The 20,801-nt window shown below is 43.4% G+C and overlaps 1 protein-coding gene across 4 annotated transcripts in view; it reads right to left on the bottom strand.

The window, feature by feature from the left end:
- The window catches only part of wrn (WRN RecQ like helicase), a 43,072-nt gene that overhangs the window by 3,579 nt on the left and 18,692 nt on the right, over window positions 1-20,801 (bottom strand). For all 4 annotated transcript variants that reach the window (XM_055875436.1, XM_055875433.1, XM_055875434.1 and 1 more), the window contains exons 19-35: window positions 20,375-20,549; window positions 19,935-20,116; window positions 19,626-19,727; window positions 19,217-19,309; window positions 18,005-18,149; window positions 17,689-17,859; window positions 15,734-15,828; window positions 11,050-11,113; window positions 10,371-10,444; window positions 9,971-10,058; window positions 9,398-9,510; window positions 8,308-8,422; window positions 7,965-8,096; window positions 7,368-7,530; window positions 6,506-6,669; window positions 2,606-2,908; window positions 2,283-2,435 (exon numbers count right to left, since the gene is read on the bottom strand). In XM_055875436.1, the coding sequence (XP_055731411.1) occupies window positions 2,283-2,435; window positions 2,606-2,908; window positions 6,506-6,669; window positions 7,368-7,530; window positions 7,965-8,096; window positions 8,308-8,422; window positions 9,398-9,510; window positions 9,971-10,058; window positions 10,371-10,444; window positions 11,050-11,113; window positions 15,734-15,828; window positions 17,689-17,859; window positions 18,005-18,149; window positions 19,217-19,309; window positions 19,626-19,727; window positions 19,935-20,116; window positions 20,375-20,549 (2,332 nt within the window). The remainder of the gene's footprint in view (window positions 1-2,282; window positions 2,436-2,605; window positions 2,909-6,505; window positions 6,670-7,367; window positions 7,531-7,964; window positions 8,097-8,307; window positions 8,423-9,397; window positions 9,511-9,970; window positions 10,059-10,370; window positions 10,445-11,049; window positions 11,114-15,733; window positions 15,829-17,688; window positions 17,860-18,004; window positions 18,150-19,216; window positions 19,310-19,625; window positions 19,728-19,934; window positions 20,117-20,374; window positions 20,550-20,801) is intronic.

Here is a 20,801-nt window from a genome sequence, read left to right as displayed (position 1 = left end):
GGGCTGAGCCAGAGCGGTGTTTATGAGACAAGGGCGGATCCCGAAGGGGACCGGGTCTTTTGACAAAAACGTCTGTAGAAGCCGAATGGTTTGAGCTACAAACTATTAAAAAGCTATGAAAAGCTGAGACTCACAAACACACATTTTTCTATATTATGGTAAGGGGTTCATTATGGTAAGGGGTTCAAAAAAGGGAAATCATATACTGTAATAAGTTGCTGTCAAACTCCACACAGTAGTCACTGACTAGTTGGATATTAATTTCCCACAGAGCAAACAATTTCTGTACTTACAGCCTTCTATAAATTAATTTCAGGTTTTTGCTTTGGCGGACTTCATTTAATTTTTTTAAATATTTGTCCATAAAATTCATAAATGCAACAGTTTATATCAAATAGTGTTGTGTTCTACTTGTAGCCCTGGTTGTCCTGAACAGGACATGGTACAACAATTCATTGTGAGGCTTAATATAAGGACTGGACATACAGATAAATGAAAAGCCGATTTTTGCAGGGGTATCGGGACTGATGGGGTTAAAGGAGGTCAAAGGGCGCTCAAGATGCTCCCGCTGAGCGCTGACCCCAGGTCAGAGGTTAAACGTAAACCAGCTCCAGGCAAAGCCAGGGCACACTCATCTCGTTAGACGGGGGACACCACGTTTCCATCGATCCTCCCGTGTGGGATTAGCGAGATCCAAGGGTCACGACCCTCTGGAGAACGTCACAAATAAACAAAGCCCTTTGTGGCGAATAACAATTAACTCTGCATTAACCAGAGGGTCTGCGTGTTCGCCTGACTGGGGCGGGTGGACATCCTGCTGTGGGCTCATCTGGCGCAGATCTGTTTTTGTTTTGGATTTATGGTGAATTCCTGCATGTCAGGGCACAAGATCACCACCCGTGTCATCAGGGAGATCTCTTAAGTTGCACGCAATTGTCGGTATTAAACAGCTCTCAAACAATCTGCTCTGCTGCGCTGTGAAAACCACAACTGGAGGATGGCAGGGGTCTAAATAAGATGAACCAGTGGCGACTGACTATCTTATCACTACAACTGTGTGACGGTATTTCTAGTCACACTGCCAGCCGGACACCAGAATGACTACAAAACGACCAGTTAGTGGATGCATAACGCATCATTTCAGTGGGTCAATGACACTACTTCCCTTTCTATTGAGGACCTTTAGCTACAGGAGTGGGTGAGATATAAATTGGGCTTGATGGAAGGTATTACCAACTGGATTTATGCTAATGAGTTCAGCTCCATCCAATTCTACGTGGAAATAAGGACCTTAGCGTGGACACCCTGGGAAGAGAGATCAACAGCTGAACAAGAGCACTGACGTTGACCTAGAGAGCTCCACACACTGGAAGTACAGACTGGAAGCTGTTGCTCATCTTCCACTTAGTGGAGTTTTCCCAGGGTTTTGAAAAGGCTTACTGAGTAGTTTCTTTAATGCAGGGAAAGGGATTTTTCTTTTCTATTTAAAAAATAAAAACATTTTACCCCCTTTTTCTACCCAATTTCGTGGTATCCAATTGTTAGTAATTACTATCTTGTCTCATCGCTACGACTCCCGTACGGGCTCGGGAGAGACGAAGGTCGAAAGCCATGCATTCTCCGAAACACAACCCAACCAAGCCGCACTGCTTCTTAACACAGCGCGCATCCAACCCGGAAGCCAGCCGCACCAATGTGTCAGAGGAAACACCGTGCACCTAGCGACCTTGGTTAGCGCGCACTGCGCCCGGCCCGCCACAGGAGTCGCTGGTGCGCGATGAGACAAGGATATCCCTACCGGCCAAACCCTCCCTAACCCGGACGACGCTAGGCCAATTGTGCGTCGCCCCACGGACCTCCCGGTCGCAGCCGGCTGCGACAGAGCCTGGGCGCAAACCCAGAGTCTCTGGTGGCACAGCTAGTGCTGCGATGCAGTGCCCTAGACCACTGCGCCACCCGGGAGGCCCGGGAAAGGGATTTTTGGGAGCCAATTATTAAGTTATGGAAGCCGGATGCTGATGAGAGCAGATATTTATCCTCCTCTGCCTTATTGATGATTAAATCCACAGTTAAAATAATACGTATTCATCGCCTTGGTTGTAATGTAAGAAATATCATTTATATCATCACGTATCCCACACATTGACACTTGTTATGCTTGTGAATCAAACATGTGCCTATTTTGCTGAAATAATAGGTCTGGTATATCGTTTCATATCGTGAGTGAAATCCACTTTTTCTAGGCTGAGAAAAACACACAACAGCAAATCAATAACTTCTACCTGAGGGGGGTCATTGAATAGTTCCTGTGTGTCCTCATCCAGCGGCTCCTTGTTCCAGGATGCCAGCTTCACTGCACTGGTCTGGGGCACAGCCGTGGCGGCTGCAGTAAGAGCCTTAGGGGCAAGGACATACTCTGGGATGGGACCCACTTCCTACCAGGGAGAGAGAAGACAACACATCATCTTTAGTAGGAGACACATTGACTGAGACATACTGCAAATCATGTTAGTCCACAAATGCAGATAGGTTTCCGCAGAGGTGTATTGGTGTAAAAAGTACAGGCTAGTTTTAAATCAGTTTGTCTTTGTTAGCTGAACATTACCTCTGGCATTGGAAGATCCCTGAACAGGTCATCCTCTTCCATACTCATCTCCATCTCGTCTGGGAGTCCGACTGCTGACCAACCAACCGGTTGGGGTGGGGATAGCTCCACTGGGGCTGGCTGGGCTGGGGATAGCTTGATGGGGGCTGGCTGGGCTGGGGATAGCTTGATGGGGGCTGGTTGGGCTGGGGATAGCTCCACTGGGGCTGGCTGGGCTGGGGATAGCTCCACTGGGGCTGGCTGGGCTGGGTCTTTTTCTGTCCACACTGGCTTGTGGACGGAAGGTTCTCTCACTGGTTTGTCCTGGAAGAAACACACAAGTGAAGTGCCTACTTAGTGCTAATGAATGATGTCACATATGACTTGAGAGCTGGATTCCATTAGGAGCTAGTATTTACAACTGCAACGAAATCCTACCCAAACGGACAGTGTCAAATATCACTATGAGCCACTAACATGGACTCAACAGCAACGAGGGAGATGACTCCCATGTAGAAGTGAGCCAGTGGTGTGAAAAACCTCCCAAGCTGCTTTCACATCTGGAGAGGGGAGTGGGGCTAGGCTGGGCAGTGGGGCTGAGGACAGGGGCCAGGCTGGGTCATGAAGCTTGGCTTGGGCATGGGGCCGGGCTTGTCGTGCTGCGTCAGCCTTTAAGGAAATAGGTCCTCTGTAGTAATCAGTCTGAGAGGAAGGCACCAGATGTCAGCGTAGCCTTTAAAGCCTGTCCCCTTAATGGGGACTAGAGCAGCCTGAGAGATTGGGCTCTGCACTGACAAGAGTGGCCATAGAGGGAGAGGAGGAGAGAGGGGGAGGAGAAGAGAGAAAAAGAGAGATAAAGAAAGCGTGTAAAGGAAGAGAGAGAGATAAAGAGAGCGTGTAAAGGAAGAGAGAGGGATAAAGAGAGCGTGTAAAGGAAGAGAGAAAGAGAGCGTGTAAAGGAAGAGAGAGGGATAAAGAGAGCGTGTAAAGGAAGAGAGAGGGATAAAGAGAGCGTGTAAAGGAAGAGAGAGGGATAAAGAGAGCGTGTAAAGGAAGAGAGAGGGATAAAGAGAGCGTGTAAAGGAAGAGAGAGGGATAAAGAGAGCGTGTAAAGGAAGAGAGAGGGATAAAGAGAGCGTGTAAAGGAAGAGAGAGGGATAAAGAGAGCGTGTAAAGGAAGAGAGAGGGATAAAGAGAGCGTGTAAAGGAAGAGAGAGGGATAAAGAGAGCGTGTAAAGGAAGAGAGAGGGATAAAGAGAGCGTGTCAAGGAAGAGAGAGGGATAAAGAGAGCGTGTCAAGGAAGAGAGAGAGATAAAGAGAGCGTGTAAAGGAAGAGAGAGAGATAAAGAGAGCGTGTAAAGGAAGAGAGAGGGATAAAGAGAGCGTGTAAAGGAAGAGAGAGGGATAAAGAGAGCGTGTAAAGGAAGAGAGAGAGATAAAGAGAGCGTGTAAAGGAAGAGAGAGGGATAAAGAGAGCGTGTCAAGGAAGAGAGAGGGATAAAGAGAGCGTGTAAAGGAAGAGAGAGGGATAAAGAGAGAGTGTAAAGGAAGAGAGAGGGATAAAGAGAGCGTGTAAAGGAAGAGAGAGGGATAAAGAGAGCGTGTAAAGGAAGAGAGAGGGATAAAGAGAGCGTGTAAAGGAAGAGAGAAAGAGAGCGTGTAAAGGAAGAGAGGGATAAAGAGAGCGTGTAAAGGAAGAGAGAGGGATAAAGAGAGCGTGTAAAGGAAGAGAGAAAGAGAGCGTGTAAAGGAAGAGAGAGGGATAAAGAGAGCGTGTAAAGGAAGAGAGAGGGATAAAGAGAGCGTGTAAAGGAAGAGAGAGGGATAAAGAGAGCGTGTAAAGGAAGAGAGAGGGATAAAGAGAGCGTGTAAAGGAAGAGAGAGAGATAAAGAGACTATAGTGCACGACTTTAGGGCTGGAGATGTCATTATACCTTCACCTTGAAGGAGTTGTTATCAACCACACTGAGAAATGAACCGTCACACAGGTGTATTTGAAAGGCATACATTAGCTGAGAAGGCTTTGTCACGGGCACAATCTGAATATAAAATGAAATATATCCACGGTGAATTATGTAGTAACACTTATTGCACACAAAGTGAGTCCATGCAACTTGTGACACACATTTTTTTTTATCCTGAACTTATTTAGGCTTGCCGTAACAAAGGGGTTGAATACTTATTGACACAAGACATTTCAGTTTTCATTTTATTTGTAAACATTTCTCCAAACATAATTCCACTTTGACATTATGGGCTATTGTGTGTGGACCACTGGCACAAAATCTCAATTTAATAAATGTTCAATTCAGGCTGTAACACAACAAAATGTGGAAAAAGTTAGGGGGTGTGAATACTTTAAGGCACTGTAGATAGATAGTAGCGTCGTTCATCAAGAGTAGTGATATGTACATCAAATGATGGCTACATTCTGGGCTTGATAAGGAGGAATAAACTACCTGACATCAGTGCATTTCTAATCAGAAAGTAGGATCCGTGCTGACTACAGGGGAGAGAGACCCTCATGAGACACTTACCCCAGTTGTACCCCAACGAAGGAGAAATAAACCAAGGGAATACAGTTGTGTAACGCTTCTATCACAACGACAGCGTCATTGCATTTTGGTACACCAGATGGTCTGGTGCGGTGTGCCACAGCATCATCAGACTGAGCTTGTTGTCATTGCAGGCAATCTCAACGCTTTGCGTTACAGGGAAGACATCCTCCTCCCTTGTGGTACCCTTACTGCAGGCTCATCCTGACATGACCCTCCAGCATGACAATGCCACCAGCCATACTGCTCGTTCTGTGCGTGATTTCCTGCAAGACAAGAATGTCAGTGTTCTGCCATGGCCAGCGAAGAGCCCGGACCTCAATCCCATTGAGCACGTCTGGGACCTGTTGGATCGGAGGTTGAGGGCTAGGGTCATTCTCCCCAGAAATGTCCAGGAACTTGCAGGTGCTTTGGTGGAAGAGTGGGGTAACATCTCACAACAAGAACTGGCAAATCTGGTGCAGTCCATTAGGAGATGCACTGCAGTACTTAATGCAGCTGGTGGCCACACCAGATACGGACTGCTACTTTTGATTTTGACCCCCCTTTGTTCAGGGACACATTATTCCATTTCTGTTAGTCACATGTCCGTGGAACTTGTTCAGTTTATGTCTCAGTTATTGAATCTTGTTTAACAAATATTTACACATGTTAAGTTTGCTGAAAATTAACACAGTTGACAGTGAGAGGAAATACATTTTTTTGCTGAGTTTATCACAATTTCCCCCCCCCCCCCATCTCAAAATGGATTGGTTTTGACCGTTTGGATGTAAGCTTACTTTTTTCCTCCCACATCAGCGATGCAGCGCAACTTGCAAAACGTGATTGCTGTCCTTGTAATGAAATCATCAACTTTACCCTGTATATCTAAAAACGACCATAAACACAGATTTTTTTACCAAAACTATTTCAGATGGTGAACCTGAAAAATCCCCGTTCAGCAGGTTTAGCCAGATGAGTTCTTTTTTTATTCTGGTAAAAACACAATTTCCAACAGCACCTATGTCATGTGATAGTTTTGTTGTCACAACTAATAAAGCCGTATATCGTACAAGCCATTTTAGCATATGAATGCTGAAGGTAAAGAGCAGATGTGCAAGATCAGGCCACATGTCACATAAGATGTTTTCGGAAGGCAGATCGTAATATGAGCAAAGACTGTTAGTGAACCGGCGATTCGTAACGTTTGAATTGATTTCCTGACCGATGCATCCTACATTTGGATCAGTTTGGGGTCCGTGGACCGATGCCCTAGTATCTTAAACACTTGAATCTGGGACCGATGCGTATTTGTGAATCGTTACATCCCTAGATAAAAGCATCTGCTAATTTACAGATATAATATAACAAAAATCTTATATTGACCTCTGGTTCTATCCAGGTGAGCTCAGGCTGCTGTAGGCTGGTGGAAACAGCAGGTGGGGCCGTGGGCATCCCCTGTCTCTGCAGCAGCTCCACAGTCAACTGGATGAGGAAGGTACTGATGTCGTCGGGGACTCTGGCTCGAATGGCCTTGATGTCACTGAGGTCTGGGGAAAGAGGATGGGTTAGTCGAGAGAGACAAGGTTTGTCAGTGTGGAGAGAGAGAGAGAGGGGGGGGGGGGTTCTCAATTAGAGAAAAAATATATCAGAATTAGGCTGCCTGTGTTAATGTAGCCGAAGCGTTTCAGAGTAGAAGTACAGATCTGGGATCTGTTTCGCCTTTTACATTATATTGAAAAAGAGGGGGAACCTGATCCAAGATAAGCATTCCTACTCAGGAGTTTTTTCTGCTGGCCCTAAACCATGTCGGGACGTGATAAGATTGTTTATCTTGGTAAATAAAGTTGAATGTAGCCTGGGTCAGTCTGTTTCTGCCCCTTCACAATGACAACAATGGAGTTGGCAAGAGCATAAACAGATCTGGGACCAGGCTACAGAAGGAGACAACAGATCTGGGACCAGGCTACAAAAGGAGACGACAGATCTGGGACCAGGCTACAGAAGGAGACGACAGATCTGGGACCAGGCTACAGAAGGAGACGACAGATCTGGGACCAGGCTACAGAAGGAGACAACAGATCTGGGACCAGGCTACAGAAGGAGACAACAGATCTGGGACCAGGCTACAGAAGGAGACAACAGATCTGGGACCAGGCTAGTGTTTAATGCAGAGTTTTTCTGAACCTAGATGAGACTTTGAGATCTAATCTAATTTTGAGCGATACAGGAAGTGATATGTCTGTACCAGAGTTGAGAGGGTGTGACTGGATGATGCGGCTGACGGTAGTTCGTATGGCGGTTGTTAGACCAGCTCTCTCTGTGTCCAGTGGGTGGTTTGCCCTGAAGGCCTGGATCAGCTGAGTTTCTAGCACAGCAACGGGTAAACTGCGCACATCAGACACCTGCCTCTGAACACAACACACACATATCTTTAAGAACAACACATTACATGCCTATAGTGCTCATAATGGACGGTGTCAGTTGAGGAGCACAGTAGGTGGTAATTGAATTCAGGTCTGCGCACCGAAATCGTCCATCGTCTTCGATGTCCAGATATATGCATGTTAGTGGTGGTATGTATATCAAATTTGAATACAGCCCTAAATTGAAAATGTATCTTTTTTTATTATTATACCAATCCAAGTAGAGCCGTACTGGCCTGGTTTGACTTCCACCATAGTTGCAGAAACTGTAGGAGAAAGTCTCATGTAGAAAGAATCTCCCAGCAAGCATAGCATGCTTCTTAATTGTATGACATTGTGAAAAGGATACGATCTCCAATTGAAATAAATAAAACCAGATGGCCATTTCATGTAGCCAGGACTAAACAGGGCTCTCTAACCATGCTCTTGCCCTCCTCCTGGAACAGTCTGTAGGTGATGGCAATACTGTTGGGTAGAGAGGAGGACCTCCCAGTCACCACCCCCCTAACGCTCTCTGGACCTGGGGCTGCAGCCAGAGTCGAGGAGTCCACCTGGACAACAGACAAGAGTTTAAGACATTGTTGAACACCCTGTACAAATACCAGCCAATGTGTTGTTTGCCGTGTTTTTGGTAGTAGAATCTGGGAAAACACATTTAGGAACACGTGATGAGACCAATTGTTATGATCATGTAGGATTAACTTATGGTTTATGATAGTCGAATCATAGCCTATGCCTGTCTCAATTATGGACATGACTTACCTTCAGGTTGTGAAGCTCACAGAAACTTGCTATGGTTTTGAGGAGGGGTATAAGCATGCTGGACTTTGCCTCAGAAACACCATCCACCTGCTTCAGGCTGGACACAGTGCACGGCCTGCAAAACACCAACACCATCATCAACTAGCAAACAGTACACTGAATTTTACTATTTTCCATGTTAACATTAAGGATTATTACATTTTTAAAAAGAGATTATTACTCACTAGTAGTTATTTTACTACAGCAGCATGCTAAATGATAATTACATATCAGTATGAACACAGATCTGGCCAAAGAACCAGGGAGGTCTGTGGCTATGACCTGTTTTGACCACCAGCTTTGTTAACCTGCAAACGTTTGTTAACCAGTCAAACGTTTGGTCACACCTACTCATTCAAGGGTTTTTCTTTTTACACATTGTAAAATAATAGTGAAGACATCAGAACTATGAAATAACACATATGGAATCATGTAGTAACCAAAAAAAAAAAAAAGTGTTAAACAAATCAAAATATATTTTATATTTGAGATTCTTCAAAGTAGCCACCCTTTGCCTTGAGGACCACTTTTGGAATTCTCTCAACCAGATTCGTGAGGTAGTCACATGGAATGCATTTCAATGAACAGGTGTGCCTCGTTAAAAGTTAATTTGTGGAATTTCTTTCCTTCTTAATACGTTTGAGCCAATCAGTTGTGTTGTGACAAGGTAGGGGTGGGTATACAGAAGATAGCCCTATTTGGTAAAAGACCAAGTCCATATTATGTCAAGAACAGCTCAAAAAAGCAAAGAGAAACGACAGTTTACATGAAGGCAAAAGGTGGCTACTTTCAAGAATCTAAAATACATTTTGATTTGTTTAACACTTTTTTGGTTACTACATGATTCCATGTGTCATTTCATAGTTTTAATGTCTTCACTACTTTTCTACAATGTAGAAAAAACCTTGAACAAGTAGGTGTCCAAAATTTTGACTGTTACTGTACATGTCCCACTAAATTCAAAACTAATTATGACTACCGACTCCTGAAAAGTGAACAAGACGAAGTGAGTCACCATACATGAAGGCAGACCCCCATCAACCCACTGTACCTCATCTTGGCCATATCCAGGAGGATTTTGTTGGTGGCCAGTATGGCCGGTGGGATGTCCTTCTCACTGGCCAGTTTCTGTCGTTCAGCAACCAGCTTGGCGTACAACGCCGTCTATGGAACAACAAATTACAGAGATATTTACAAGAGAGGAACATCAGCAAGAATCAACAAATGATGACATGTAATGCAATGAGCTTTAGGCAGCATAGGAGAAGCCTGCTTTTCTTTTTAATCCTATCTGGAATTACAGTACACTGACTATGAAACGAGAGGCTCTGCAAGATCATGCTTCACAGCATATATTTCTATGGGAGGCAGTACATTGATGGGGACTTACATACAAGATCATTGTCCATAATAAGTAAGTGTTCTCCATATGATTTATTTTGTATTCTTTTCGTATGTCTGCCAGTCTTTGTGCAAAATGTGATGTGTGTCACTGTACTTTGTCTTGTAATTGATGCAATCGAATTACCTTTTGGGGACAATAACAATTTATTGAATTGACTGGTTTCATCAAATAGAGTGCATCTTAAAAAGGGAGTATGGATTATTGCTCTGTTGACTCTACCTGCAGTTCAAGCTCTCTGGCGGAGATGGGGGTTGGCTGTGGTTTGTACACCGCTACCTGGGTCAACAACTTGGATGGCGTCCTGTCACTAAAAATACATGTAACGAAAAGCCATCAAACCCGATAATTCATTTCTTCCTATAACCCGAGGGCTGGTTTCCAGAACACAGATCAAGCCTAGTCTTGGACTAAAAAGCATTAATCAATGGAAAAGTTCCACTGAAAGGGCTTTTTAGTCCAAGACTTAACTTGGTGTCTGGGAAACCATACACTTTGATTAAATATTCACCTATTGTGTTGTTTCAGAGGTTTCACACTACAAAATTGGATCCGAACAAACTAAGTACACATAAACAGGCAAATATCATGTCCTCTATTCTCGACATCAACCTCTTCATACCTGCTTGATGACATGTCCAACTTCTGGATAGATTTGCAGTTGACTGGCCTAGAACAGACATTTAACCCATTGTTCTGTGGAGAGACAGAAAAAGAAAAAAAATCACATTTGACATATTCAACACTTATTGCCCGTCAACCATTTTCCATCTATAACATGCACTTCAATAGTGTTGTTGCATGAAAAAGTATTTCAGTTGGTACTTAAGTGTTACAAAAAATAAAAATAGGCCGACTATAAACTAAGTACAACTTATAAAGGCATAAATAAAGCATACATAAAAGGCTTCATAAGCACCACATAAATGCTTCACAAATCTATAAGCACATGTCATACTTTATCAATTGTGTATAATCATACAGTGTGTTATGACATTTGGCAGCTTATCCTACAGTGGGAAGGACTTGTCACCTTTTACACAGCATTTATAGAGTATGACATACACTTATAGATTTGTGAAGCACTTATGTAGTGCTTATGAAGCCTTTATAAGTTGTACTTTGTTTAAAGTGGAACCAAATAATCAGATCTGTAAAAACATTAGTGGTGGAGGCTAGTCATTCTCTCTGTACCAATCCTCCAGAACACACTCACCTGAGAGGTGGAATACTGTCTGTCAGGGCCATTAGTGGTGGAGGCTAGTCATTCTCTCTGTACCAATCCTCCAGAACACACTCACCTGAGAGGTGGAATACTGTCTGTCAGGGCCATTAGTGATGGAGGCTGAAGGGTTCTGCTTTCGTCTGAAATCAGAGACACAGAGCTTTTTGTACTGGGTTGACAAAATTCCCTGTGACTACTCACCAATGATTGAATAACTATTTGTAACATGAAGACACCGAACTACTGGTGAGTGTTCACCAAACAGCCTACACAGTACCAGACGACAGACATAAAGGGGACATTTCAATAAAATGAAACATGTTTAGTGAGCTTTGCATTTTTTAGGCATTTGATAATTGATCAAATTAGGATGAAACAGAACACAGCTCCACAAAATAACACAGCCAATGTGACTCGCTCTAAGAGTAAGCATTCACTAAATGACTGAACTGTAAAATGTAAAGAAAGTCAAGGGCAGAACTTGACTGGAAGCCAAAGAAAACACGTGTGTGTGCGTGTGTGGAGAGAGCCAGAAAGGCGCACTATGAAACAGAGAGGAAGAAGATATCAAAGACAACACATTGATACATCCAGGAGCCATATCATGGTGGTGATTTGCACCATTTCACACTCATTTAAAAGGAGACAGCTGCAGGATGGTGGAGCCAGGGAAGAATATGGAGGCCTTGTCAAGAACAAGGGACTTTTACCATAATGCTTTGGCTACACTAACCTCCACTACACAGCTCTCAGGGATGCTGACAAGCTGATGACATTCCAGAGGCATCACGTCTGCACCACACACACACACTAATAATCCCAAATAACTTCCCTTTCCCAAAGCCTGGAAAATCTGGAATTACACTAAATATTATAAACATGTCATTATGCAACAGAATATACAAAAGTCGTCTAGAATTACAGCTTTTTCTCAAATCTAATAAAATAATAAAAATGTATTTGTCACATGCGCCGGTGTAGACTTAACCATGAAAATAGTAACAAGAGGAATAAAATACACAAGAAAGGAGCTATATTTTTTATTTAACCTTTATTTAACTAGGCAAGTCAGTTAAGAACAAATTCTTATTTTCAAGGACGGCCTACCCCGGCCAAACCCGAATGACCTGGGCCAATTGTGCAACGCCCTATGGGACTCCCAAACACGGCCGGATGTGATACAGCCTGGATTCGAACCAGGGACTGTAGTGACGCCTCTTGCACTGAGATGCAGTGTCTTAGACCGCTGCGCCACTCGGGAGCCGAGTACGAGTACCAGATCAATGTGCAGCTATATACAAGGAGTACCAGATCAATGTGGAGATATATACAGTGAGTACCAGATCAATGTGGAGATATATACAGTGAGTACCAGATCAATGGTTTGTGTAACCATTAACTAACTATTTAGCAGTCTTATGGCTAGGGGGCAGAAGCTGTCTTGGGGCCTGTTTTCCAGCTGTATTATATGTGAATTTACTGTACAGATTTCAGAGATTTAATTTCATGCCAAATGCCAGGAGATATGCCCCATTTGGCACCTCAACGTTGTGTTAACTTTGATCTTTTTGATGTTTTTACAAACTGTTTTATTGATGTGTGGCAACAGCTGGTTGCTCCTATAGCCCTATTCGGTCAGGATTCGTTTTACTGGGGAGGATAGGGACGTGTAATTATGTGCACAAGCACAAATCACCACATCCGTCATTTAAGTCCGGTCCAAATATGCCATGTGGGTCATTTTTACAAAGCAGGAGAATAATTCCAACCGGGGGGAAAAAACTGTTTTTCGATTAAATCCAAGGTCCTCTGAATATAGTCCCATGCGAATCGACATCCCTGTGTATTGAGAGAAATGTCTGCGTTTGTTGCTCACGGATTGAGCAAGAAAACAACTAAGTAAAATAAATGTATTCTTATAACAAAGTGCTGCTCAAAGCCTACAGAACCGTGAAAAAGTATTTGCCCCCTTTCTAATTGGTTTTGCAAATTTTTGATACGGAATGTTATCAGATCTTCAACCAAAACCTAATATTAGATAAAGGGAACCTGAGTGAACAAATCACAACAATTACATACTTATTTAATTTATTTCATAAAGTTATGGAAAACCCAATGCCCCTGTGTGAAAAAAGAATTTCCTCCCTTACTCAATAACTAGTTGTACCACCTTTAGCTGCAATGACTGCCACCAAATACTTCCTGTAGTTGTTGATCACTCTCTCACATTGCTGTGGAGGAATTTTGGCCCACTAACATTTACTTTTTCACACAGAGGAATTGGGTGTTGCGTAACTTATATGAATACATTTGTAAACTCAGGTTCCCTTTATCTAATACTAGGTTTTGGTTGAAGATCTGATAACATTCAGTATGAAAACTAAAGAAAATCAGAACGGGGCAAATATTTTCTCATGGCACTGTATATATGAATGGCCAACATGTATCAACTTTCACAGTGAATGCTTTTGACTCGACGTTTTCTGACAACTAATTAAACATCGCCAAGTGCGCCAGTAAAAAAATATTGAGCCTATTTATTAATGCAACCCTTGCTGTTTATAAAGCAGCATTACATCGAGCTAGACTTTTAGAAATGACAAGTTCACTTTCTGGGGGGGCAATTATGATGTCTTCTACTGTGGATCGCTAAAATATCATAATGATTATGATCCAACTTCCTCAATTAAAATATTATGGCGACCAGTGGCGTGTATTCATGTATGACAAGGGAAGCCAAGCTTCCCCCCAAAAAATGGACAAAAAAGATATAATAAAAAATAGACAACTATCCTTCAATTTGCAAGTGGCTGAATATATCTCACCAGAGAAAGCATCAGAGAGAGCAAAACAGCGCCCCTCTGTCTCTCTATGTGTAGCCCATCTGTCTGATGCTGTCTGGTCAAAAAGAGTATGACAATTTGGCGCTCACAGAATTGAATTTAATAGCAAGGGAATTCAGCAAGAACTTGGCTCCCCTTGTTAATTTAAAAAATAAAAGAATAGCCAATCAGCGTTGAGCTAAACTGAGTGACTACCGCAATGAAAAAGTGTTAAGGGAAACCAGTTTGGATTTGGCTATACACCAATCACATTACATCAATACGTAATTGAAAGAAAATAAATGTTGTCCTCCGGTGGCTTTCCTAAATTAGCCATGGATGGAGATAGGGATTTGGACTCAGTGTATCGGCGATTCTGATCCAACCATAAAAATCACACTGTGCATATGTAGCTAGATATAGTAGGCCAATCTTAACTAGCTGGCTCATTGTTGCACATGAAAGTAAGTTAGGCCCAGGACAACAAACTAAAAAAATGTAAACTACTATATGTTAGAGTCATAGACCGTTATGGCAACATGAAAGAGAGGATGGTGGTATTGACGTTCTTCTACGAGTATGGGGAAGGGATCAAGCAATATGCTTTGTGGACTTCAGACAGATGTTGCTCTCTGGTCTTGTGATGAAACAAATGTATGTGTGGTTGAATTTATTCTGCCTGTTGTCTTGGCTCTATATAATCACAGTGGCGTATGAACTAGCGGTTTTAGAGCACAAACAACAATTATTTACAACACAGGTTGTAATATGGCTTTTTTCCCCCTGGCTTGGCTTCAGCATTGATTTTACCCACGCACCGCTACCGATTGTGACACTATATCAAATATGGTGTGGTCTGGTTTAGAAACTTTGGACCAAGCTCAGGTTCTAAGTATAGCCTGTTATTACCTGGACATGTTGAAATATGTTCATGCCTAGAATTTTAAAAAAAACTTCCAGGCTTCAATTTATTGAGAAAACGTTTTTTATTACAGCGGGCAGTTTGGAAAAGACTAATCCCGTCCGAATCGTCCTCTGAAATAATGAACATTCTGGGGTAGGAATAATTACATACCCATCGTTCTCTAGTAATACTAATCCCGTGCGAATAGGGCATAACATAATAACATAACCAAATTAACCCTTTCCCAATCACTCCTCTGGAAGCTAAGCCAGGCTAGAACAGGGTTATGTTCACAATGCACACATTTTAAGAAAAGTGTCTGAAATTGAGTGAAACGGGGACATACTATCTATTGTTTGTCCAATAACGAATGCTCATTTTGGTTGTCATGCAAAATGTTTCATTACTGTGTGCCCTAATGAACACGACCCAGATGAGCCTCAAAGCCATCCCGATTGAAAGGCATTTGTGCTCTCTCCCTAAAGAGTGTGTTCTCTCTCCCTAAAGAGTGTGTTCTCTCTCCCTAAAGAGTGTGTTCTCTCTCCCTAAAGAGTGTGTTCTCTCTCCCTAAAGAGTGTGTTCTCTCTCCCTAAAGAGTGTGTTCTCTCTCCCTAAAGAGTGTGTTCTCTCTCCCTAAAGAGTGTGTTCTCTCCCCCTAAAGAGTGTGTTCTCTCTCCCTAAAGAGTGTGTTCTCTCTCCCTAAAGAGTGTGTTCTCTCTCCCTAAAGAGTGTGTTCTCTCTCCCTAAAGAGTGTGTGCTCTCTCCCTAAAGAGTGTGTTCTCTCTCCCTAAAGAGTGTGTTCTCTCCCCCTAGAGTGTGTTCTCTCCCCCTAAAGAGTGTGTTCTCTCCCCCTAAAGAGTGTGTTCTCTCCCCCTAAAGAGTGTGTTCTCTCCCCCTAGAGTGTGTTCTCTCCCCCTAAAGAGTGTGTTCTCTCCCTAAAGAGTGTGTTCTCTCCCTAATGAGTGTGTTCTCTCCCTAATGAGTGTGCGCACTAAGTAGCAGTAGAATGTGGTAGTGTACTACGTAGTGCATACCTTAGTGCAGACCAGGTGTTGAGGTCAGGGTCACTCGACTGGAGCAGGAGGGTTCTCTGTTTCTCATCCAGGGCTCGGCTCAGCCACCACCTCCCCTTTGAATAAGAATGATATATTGAAATGGAATTGAACTCATCCCTGAATAAGACACATAATAGAGAAAGCTGTAGTAAGTGGTCGCCTAGTGGTCGCCTCAGGAACAGCCAACATGCTTACTACACCTGATTTCTATAGGCAGTATGCTTAGAAATACGTTTCAGCCATAAACACATTGACAATTTTTGATTTAAGACTAAACAAACTGTCAAAGACATAACATTTACACTACCACCAGGTATCCAAAATAACTGATTCCAGTCTGAGAAACGGTCCTGAGACAGTAGTATAGAATATACTGTTATGTTGTAGTATTCAGACCCCTTGACTTTTTCCACGTTATTCTAAAATGTATTAAATTTGTCCCCCCCCCCAAATCTACACAGAACACCCCATAATGACAAAGCAAAAACTGAAATATCACATTTACATAAGTATTCAGATCCTTTACTCAGTACTTTGTTGAAGCATCTTTGGCAGCGATTACAGCCTCGAGTCTTCTTGGGTGTGACGCTACAAGCTTAGCACACCTGTATTTGGGGAGTTTCTCCCCTTCCTCTCTGCAGATCCTCTCAAGCTCTGTCAGGTTGGATGGGGAGCGTCACTACCCAGCTATTTTCAGGTCTCTCCAGAGATGTTCGATCGGATTCAAGTCCGGGCTCTGGCTGGGCCACTCAAGAACATTCAGAGACTTGTCCCAAAGCCACTCCTGCGTTGTCTTGGCTGTGTGCTCAGGGTCGCTGTCCTGTTGGAAGGTGAACCATGGCCTCAGTCTGAGATTCTGAGCAAGTTTTCATCAAGGATCTCTGTACTTTGTTCCGTTCATCTTTCCCTCGATCCTGACTAGTCTCCCAGTCCCTGACGCTGAAAAACATCCCCACAGTATGATGCTGCCACCACCATGCTTCTCCGTAGGGATGGTGCCAGGTTTCCTCGAGATGTGACGCTTGGCAGTCAACCCAAAGAGTTCAATCTAGCTTTCCTTTGGTGCCTTTTAGCAAACTCCAAGCGGGCTGTCATGTGCCTTTTACTGAGGAGTGGCTTCCGTCTGGCCACTCTTCCATAAAGGCCTGATTGGTGGAATGCTGCAGAGATGGTTGTCCTTCTGGAAGGTTCTCCCATCACAGAGGAACTCTAGAGCTCTGTCAGAGTGACCATTGAGTTGTTGGTCACCACCCTGACCAAGGCCCTTCTCCCCCGATTGCTCAGTTTGGCCGGGCGGCCAGCTCTAGGAAGAGTCTTGGTGGTTCCAAACTTATTCAATTTAAAAAATGATGGAAGCCACTGTGTTCTTGGGGACCTTCAATGCTGTAGACATTTTTTGGTACCCTTCCCCATACATGTGCCTCGATCGAATCCTGTCTCGGAGCTGTACGGACAATTCCTTCGACCTCATGGCTTGGTTTTTGCTCTGACATGCACTGTCAACTGTGGGACCTTATATAGACAGGTGTGTGCCTTTCCAAATCATGTCCAATCAATTGAATTTACCACAGCTGGACTCCAATCAAGTTGTAGAAACATGATGATCAATGGAAACAGGATGCACCTGAGCTCAGTTTCGAGTCTCATAGCAAAAGGTCATCAGTCACGTAAATAAGGTATCAGTTATTTATTTTTAATACATTTGCAAAAATGTCTAAACCTGTTTTCACTGTCATAATGGGGTAATGGGGTAAATTGAGGGAAACATTTGTTTTAATCCATTTTGGAATAAGGTTGTAACGTAACAAAATATGGAAAAAGGGAAGGGGTCTGAATACTTTCCGAATGCACTGTATGTAGTGTTATGTTGTAATATATTATGGTTGTGATATATGTTGAGTTGTTGTGATATGTTATGTTGTGATATGTTGTACCTTGGGGGTGATTTTACAGAGGATACAGAACTTGCTAGTGCCAGTGGCTTCCTTCAGGTATTCCTCATTCACCAGCTCCCGTGCCAGGGCTTTCCAGCAGGGCTCAGAGACACTCTTCCCAGCTCCAAACAGAGGGTGACACCGGTACTTCTCAGGAACCCTTTGAGAGTACTGGAAGAAGAAGAACAAGGTCATGTTCATTAGGCACCAAGTAGACTAACGGAAACAGAGTGGGACAACCTGGACACAATCATTTTCCTGTTTTGTTCCAGTATGCCCTAATGAACATGACCCAGCCCAAAACTCTCAAACTCACTGATCCACGGAGGAACAGGATGGGGGCTGCGGAGCCGAATCTCTCCCCCATAGCACTGATGGCCCCCATCAGCTGGAATGCCAACACACCGTAGTCCTGACGCCCACCGTCCACTGTGTCATTTACACCGACTCTGTTCACCGCCCTGAAAACACACACATTCCCAATGGATGATCTAAAACAGGGCTGCCCAACCCTTTTCCTGGAGATCTGCTGCCCTGTAGGTTTACAGCCCAACCCTCTTCCTGGAGATCTACTGCCCTGTAGGTTTACAGCCCAACCCTCTTCCTGGAGATCTACTGCCCTGTAGGTTTACAGCACAACCCTCTTCCTGGAGATCTACTGCCCTGTAGTAGATCCCACAGGACAGTCGTTCTCCAGGAAGAGGGTTGGAGTGAAAACCTACAGGACAGTAGATCTCCAGGAAGAGGGTTGGAGTGAAAACCTACAGGACAGTAGATCTCCAGGAAAAGGGTTGGAGTGAAAACCTACAGGACAGTAGATCTCCAGGAAGAGGGTTGGAGTGAAAACCTACAGGACAGTAGATCTCCAGGAAGAGGGTTGGAGTGAAAACCTACAGGACAGTAGATCTCCAGGAAGAGGGTTGGAGTGAAAACCTACAGGACAGTAGATCTCCAGGAAGAGGGTTGGAGTGAAAACCTACAGGACAGTAGATCTCCAGGAAGAGGGTTGGAGTGAAAACCTACAGGACAGTAGATCTCCAGGAAGAGGGTTGGAGTGAAAACCTACAGGACAGAAGATCTCCAGGAAGAGGGTTGGAGTGAAAACCTACAGGACAGTAGATCTCCAGGAAGAGGGTTGGAGTGAAAACCTACAGGACAGTAGATCTCCAGGAAGAGGGTTGGAGTGAAAACCTACAGGACAGTAGATCTCCAGGAAGAGGGTTGGAGTGAAAACCTACAGGACAGTAGATCTCCAGGAAGAGGGTTGGAGTGAAAACCTACAGGACAGTAGATCTCCAGGAAGAGGGTTGGAGTGAAAACCTACAGGACAGTAGATCTCCAGGAAGAGGGTTGGAGTGAAAACCTACAGGACAGTAGATCTCCAGGAAAAGGGTTGGGCAGCCCTGGTCTAAAATAACCCAAAGATGGTGGAGTAAACAGTAAACAGTGCATGTTATGTGGAGCTAAAAGAACATGTGGATGTTACTATACACAGAACAGAACAGAAAATTGCTGGGAAAACACCTACCCAGATCGGCAGTTGTCACAGCACTGGTCAGTTCCCATGATGCCCGAGGTCACCTTTCGAAGCTGTTTGTCTTCAAAGTGGGAGAGGATCAGCCTAAAGAGAAATGAAATGTGAAGCAATACTTTGAATACAGGTAGCTATTGACACAATATACTGATATGTACCTAAAACATGTATCACTCATTACGGAACAAGACTGAACAGCAACAAGACTGAACAGCAACAAGACTGAACAGCAACAAGACTGAACAGCAACAAGACTGAACAGCAACAAGACTGAACAGCAACAAGACTGAACAGCAACAAGACTGAACAGCAACAAGACTGAACAGCAACAAGACTGAACAGCAACAAGACTGAACAGGAACAAGACTGAACAGGAACAAGACTGAACAGGAACAAGACTTACTTCCTTCTGCACTTGGATGAGTTGAGATACAAGTCCATTTTGCCCATCATTTTGAGCTTGTAGCCCCGGAATTTGTTGTTTGCTACCTGGTTGATGAGAAACCTGTACAGAACAGCAATAAGACTCAGTTCAGGTCTGGGTTTCACTAATCTGAACTCTGAAGGCTTCATGTCAAGACAGACAATATTATTTATTTGTTATAACTGTCTTGTCTACCATTTATGAATATATATATATATATATATATATATATATATATATATCTTTTTATTTTTACATTCTCATAACATAATCACAAAAAAGAGAGACCTGTTTAACTTTAGATCTGCTGGTGCCCACAGGACGTGGCAGGCACTTGGAAGACCGTCTCTCCCAGCACGTCCAATCTCCTGGTAGTAAGATTCCATCTCCTTGGGGGCTCCATAATGGATCACCTTCCTGATGTCAGCCTTATTGATCCCCATACCAAAAGCAACTGTAGCCACAATACACTGAAAACAATTAACAAAACCATATAAGTATGCTTGCATACAGAGGTGGACAATGTTTATGTGTTTTCATGCCTGTATAGAATTTGCAAAGAACCACAAACTGATTTATATTTGGAGAGAAGAGACTAATTCAACTAAATGTGGCATATATTTTGCTACTATCAATCTCTACACAGTATAGCAATAAATCTAACCCACCTGGATTTAATTTAAAATATTTGAAACTTGTTTTTGTTTCTTGAAGATTTAAAAGCACACCTGGATTTCATCCCTCATGAAGCGATACTGGGTCTCCCTCCTCTGTTTGATGCCCAGACCAGCATGGTATACACCACACGTGACACCCAGCGAGGTCAGAGTTGAGGTCACACGCTCAGCCTCTTTCCTCGAGGGGCAGTACACAATAGAGGACCCTTCAAACTCATAATCCCCCCTGAAATAGCCGACAGCAAATGAGACAAAGAAAAAAAAAGAAGCAATTTTGATCTAATTGGTCGAAACGTTGTGGGAGGATAGATTGCACTGTGCCGAGTATCATCTACCGAATACATTTTTATATCCAGCATCTGCTCAAAGACATTGGATGTCATCTTTTCCTATACAAACAAAACATGGATATTAATATCATTACTATGATAAAAGCTGGCTCCATATTCACCAATATTCCCAAAAGCATATATATACA

Source organism: Salvelinus fontinalis, chromosome 21, assembly GCF_029448725.1.
Source record: "Salvelinus fontinalis isolate EN_2023a chromosome 21, ASM2944872v1, whole genome shotgun sequence".
Taxonomy (NCBI): Eukaryota; Metazoa; Chordata; class Actinopteri; order Salmoniformes; family Salmonidae; genus Salvelinus; species Salvelinus fontinalis.
The sequence above is the reverse complement of the archived record's forward strand: the minus strand, read 5'-3'. Positions and strand labels throughout refer to the sequence as shown.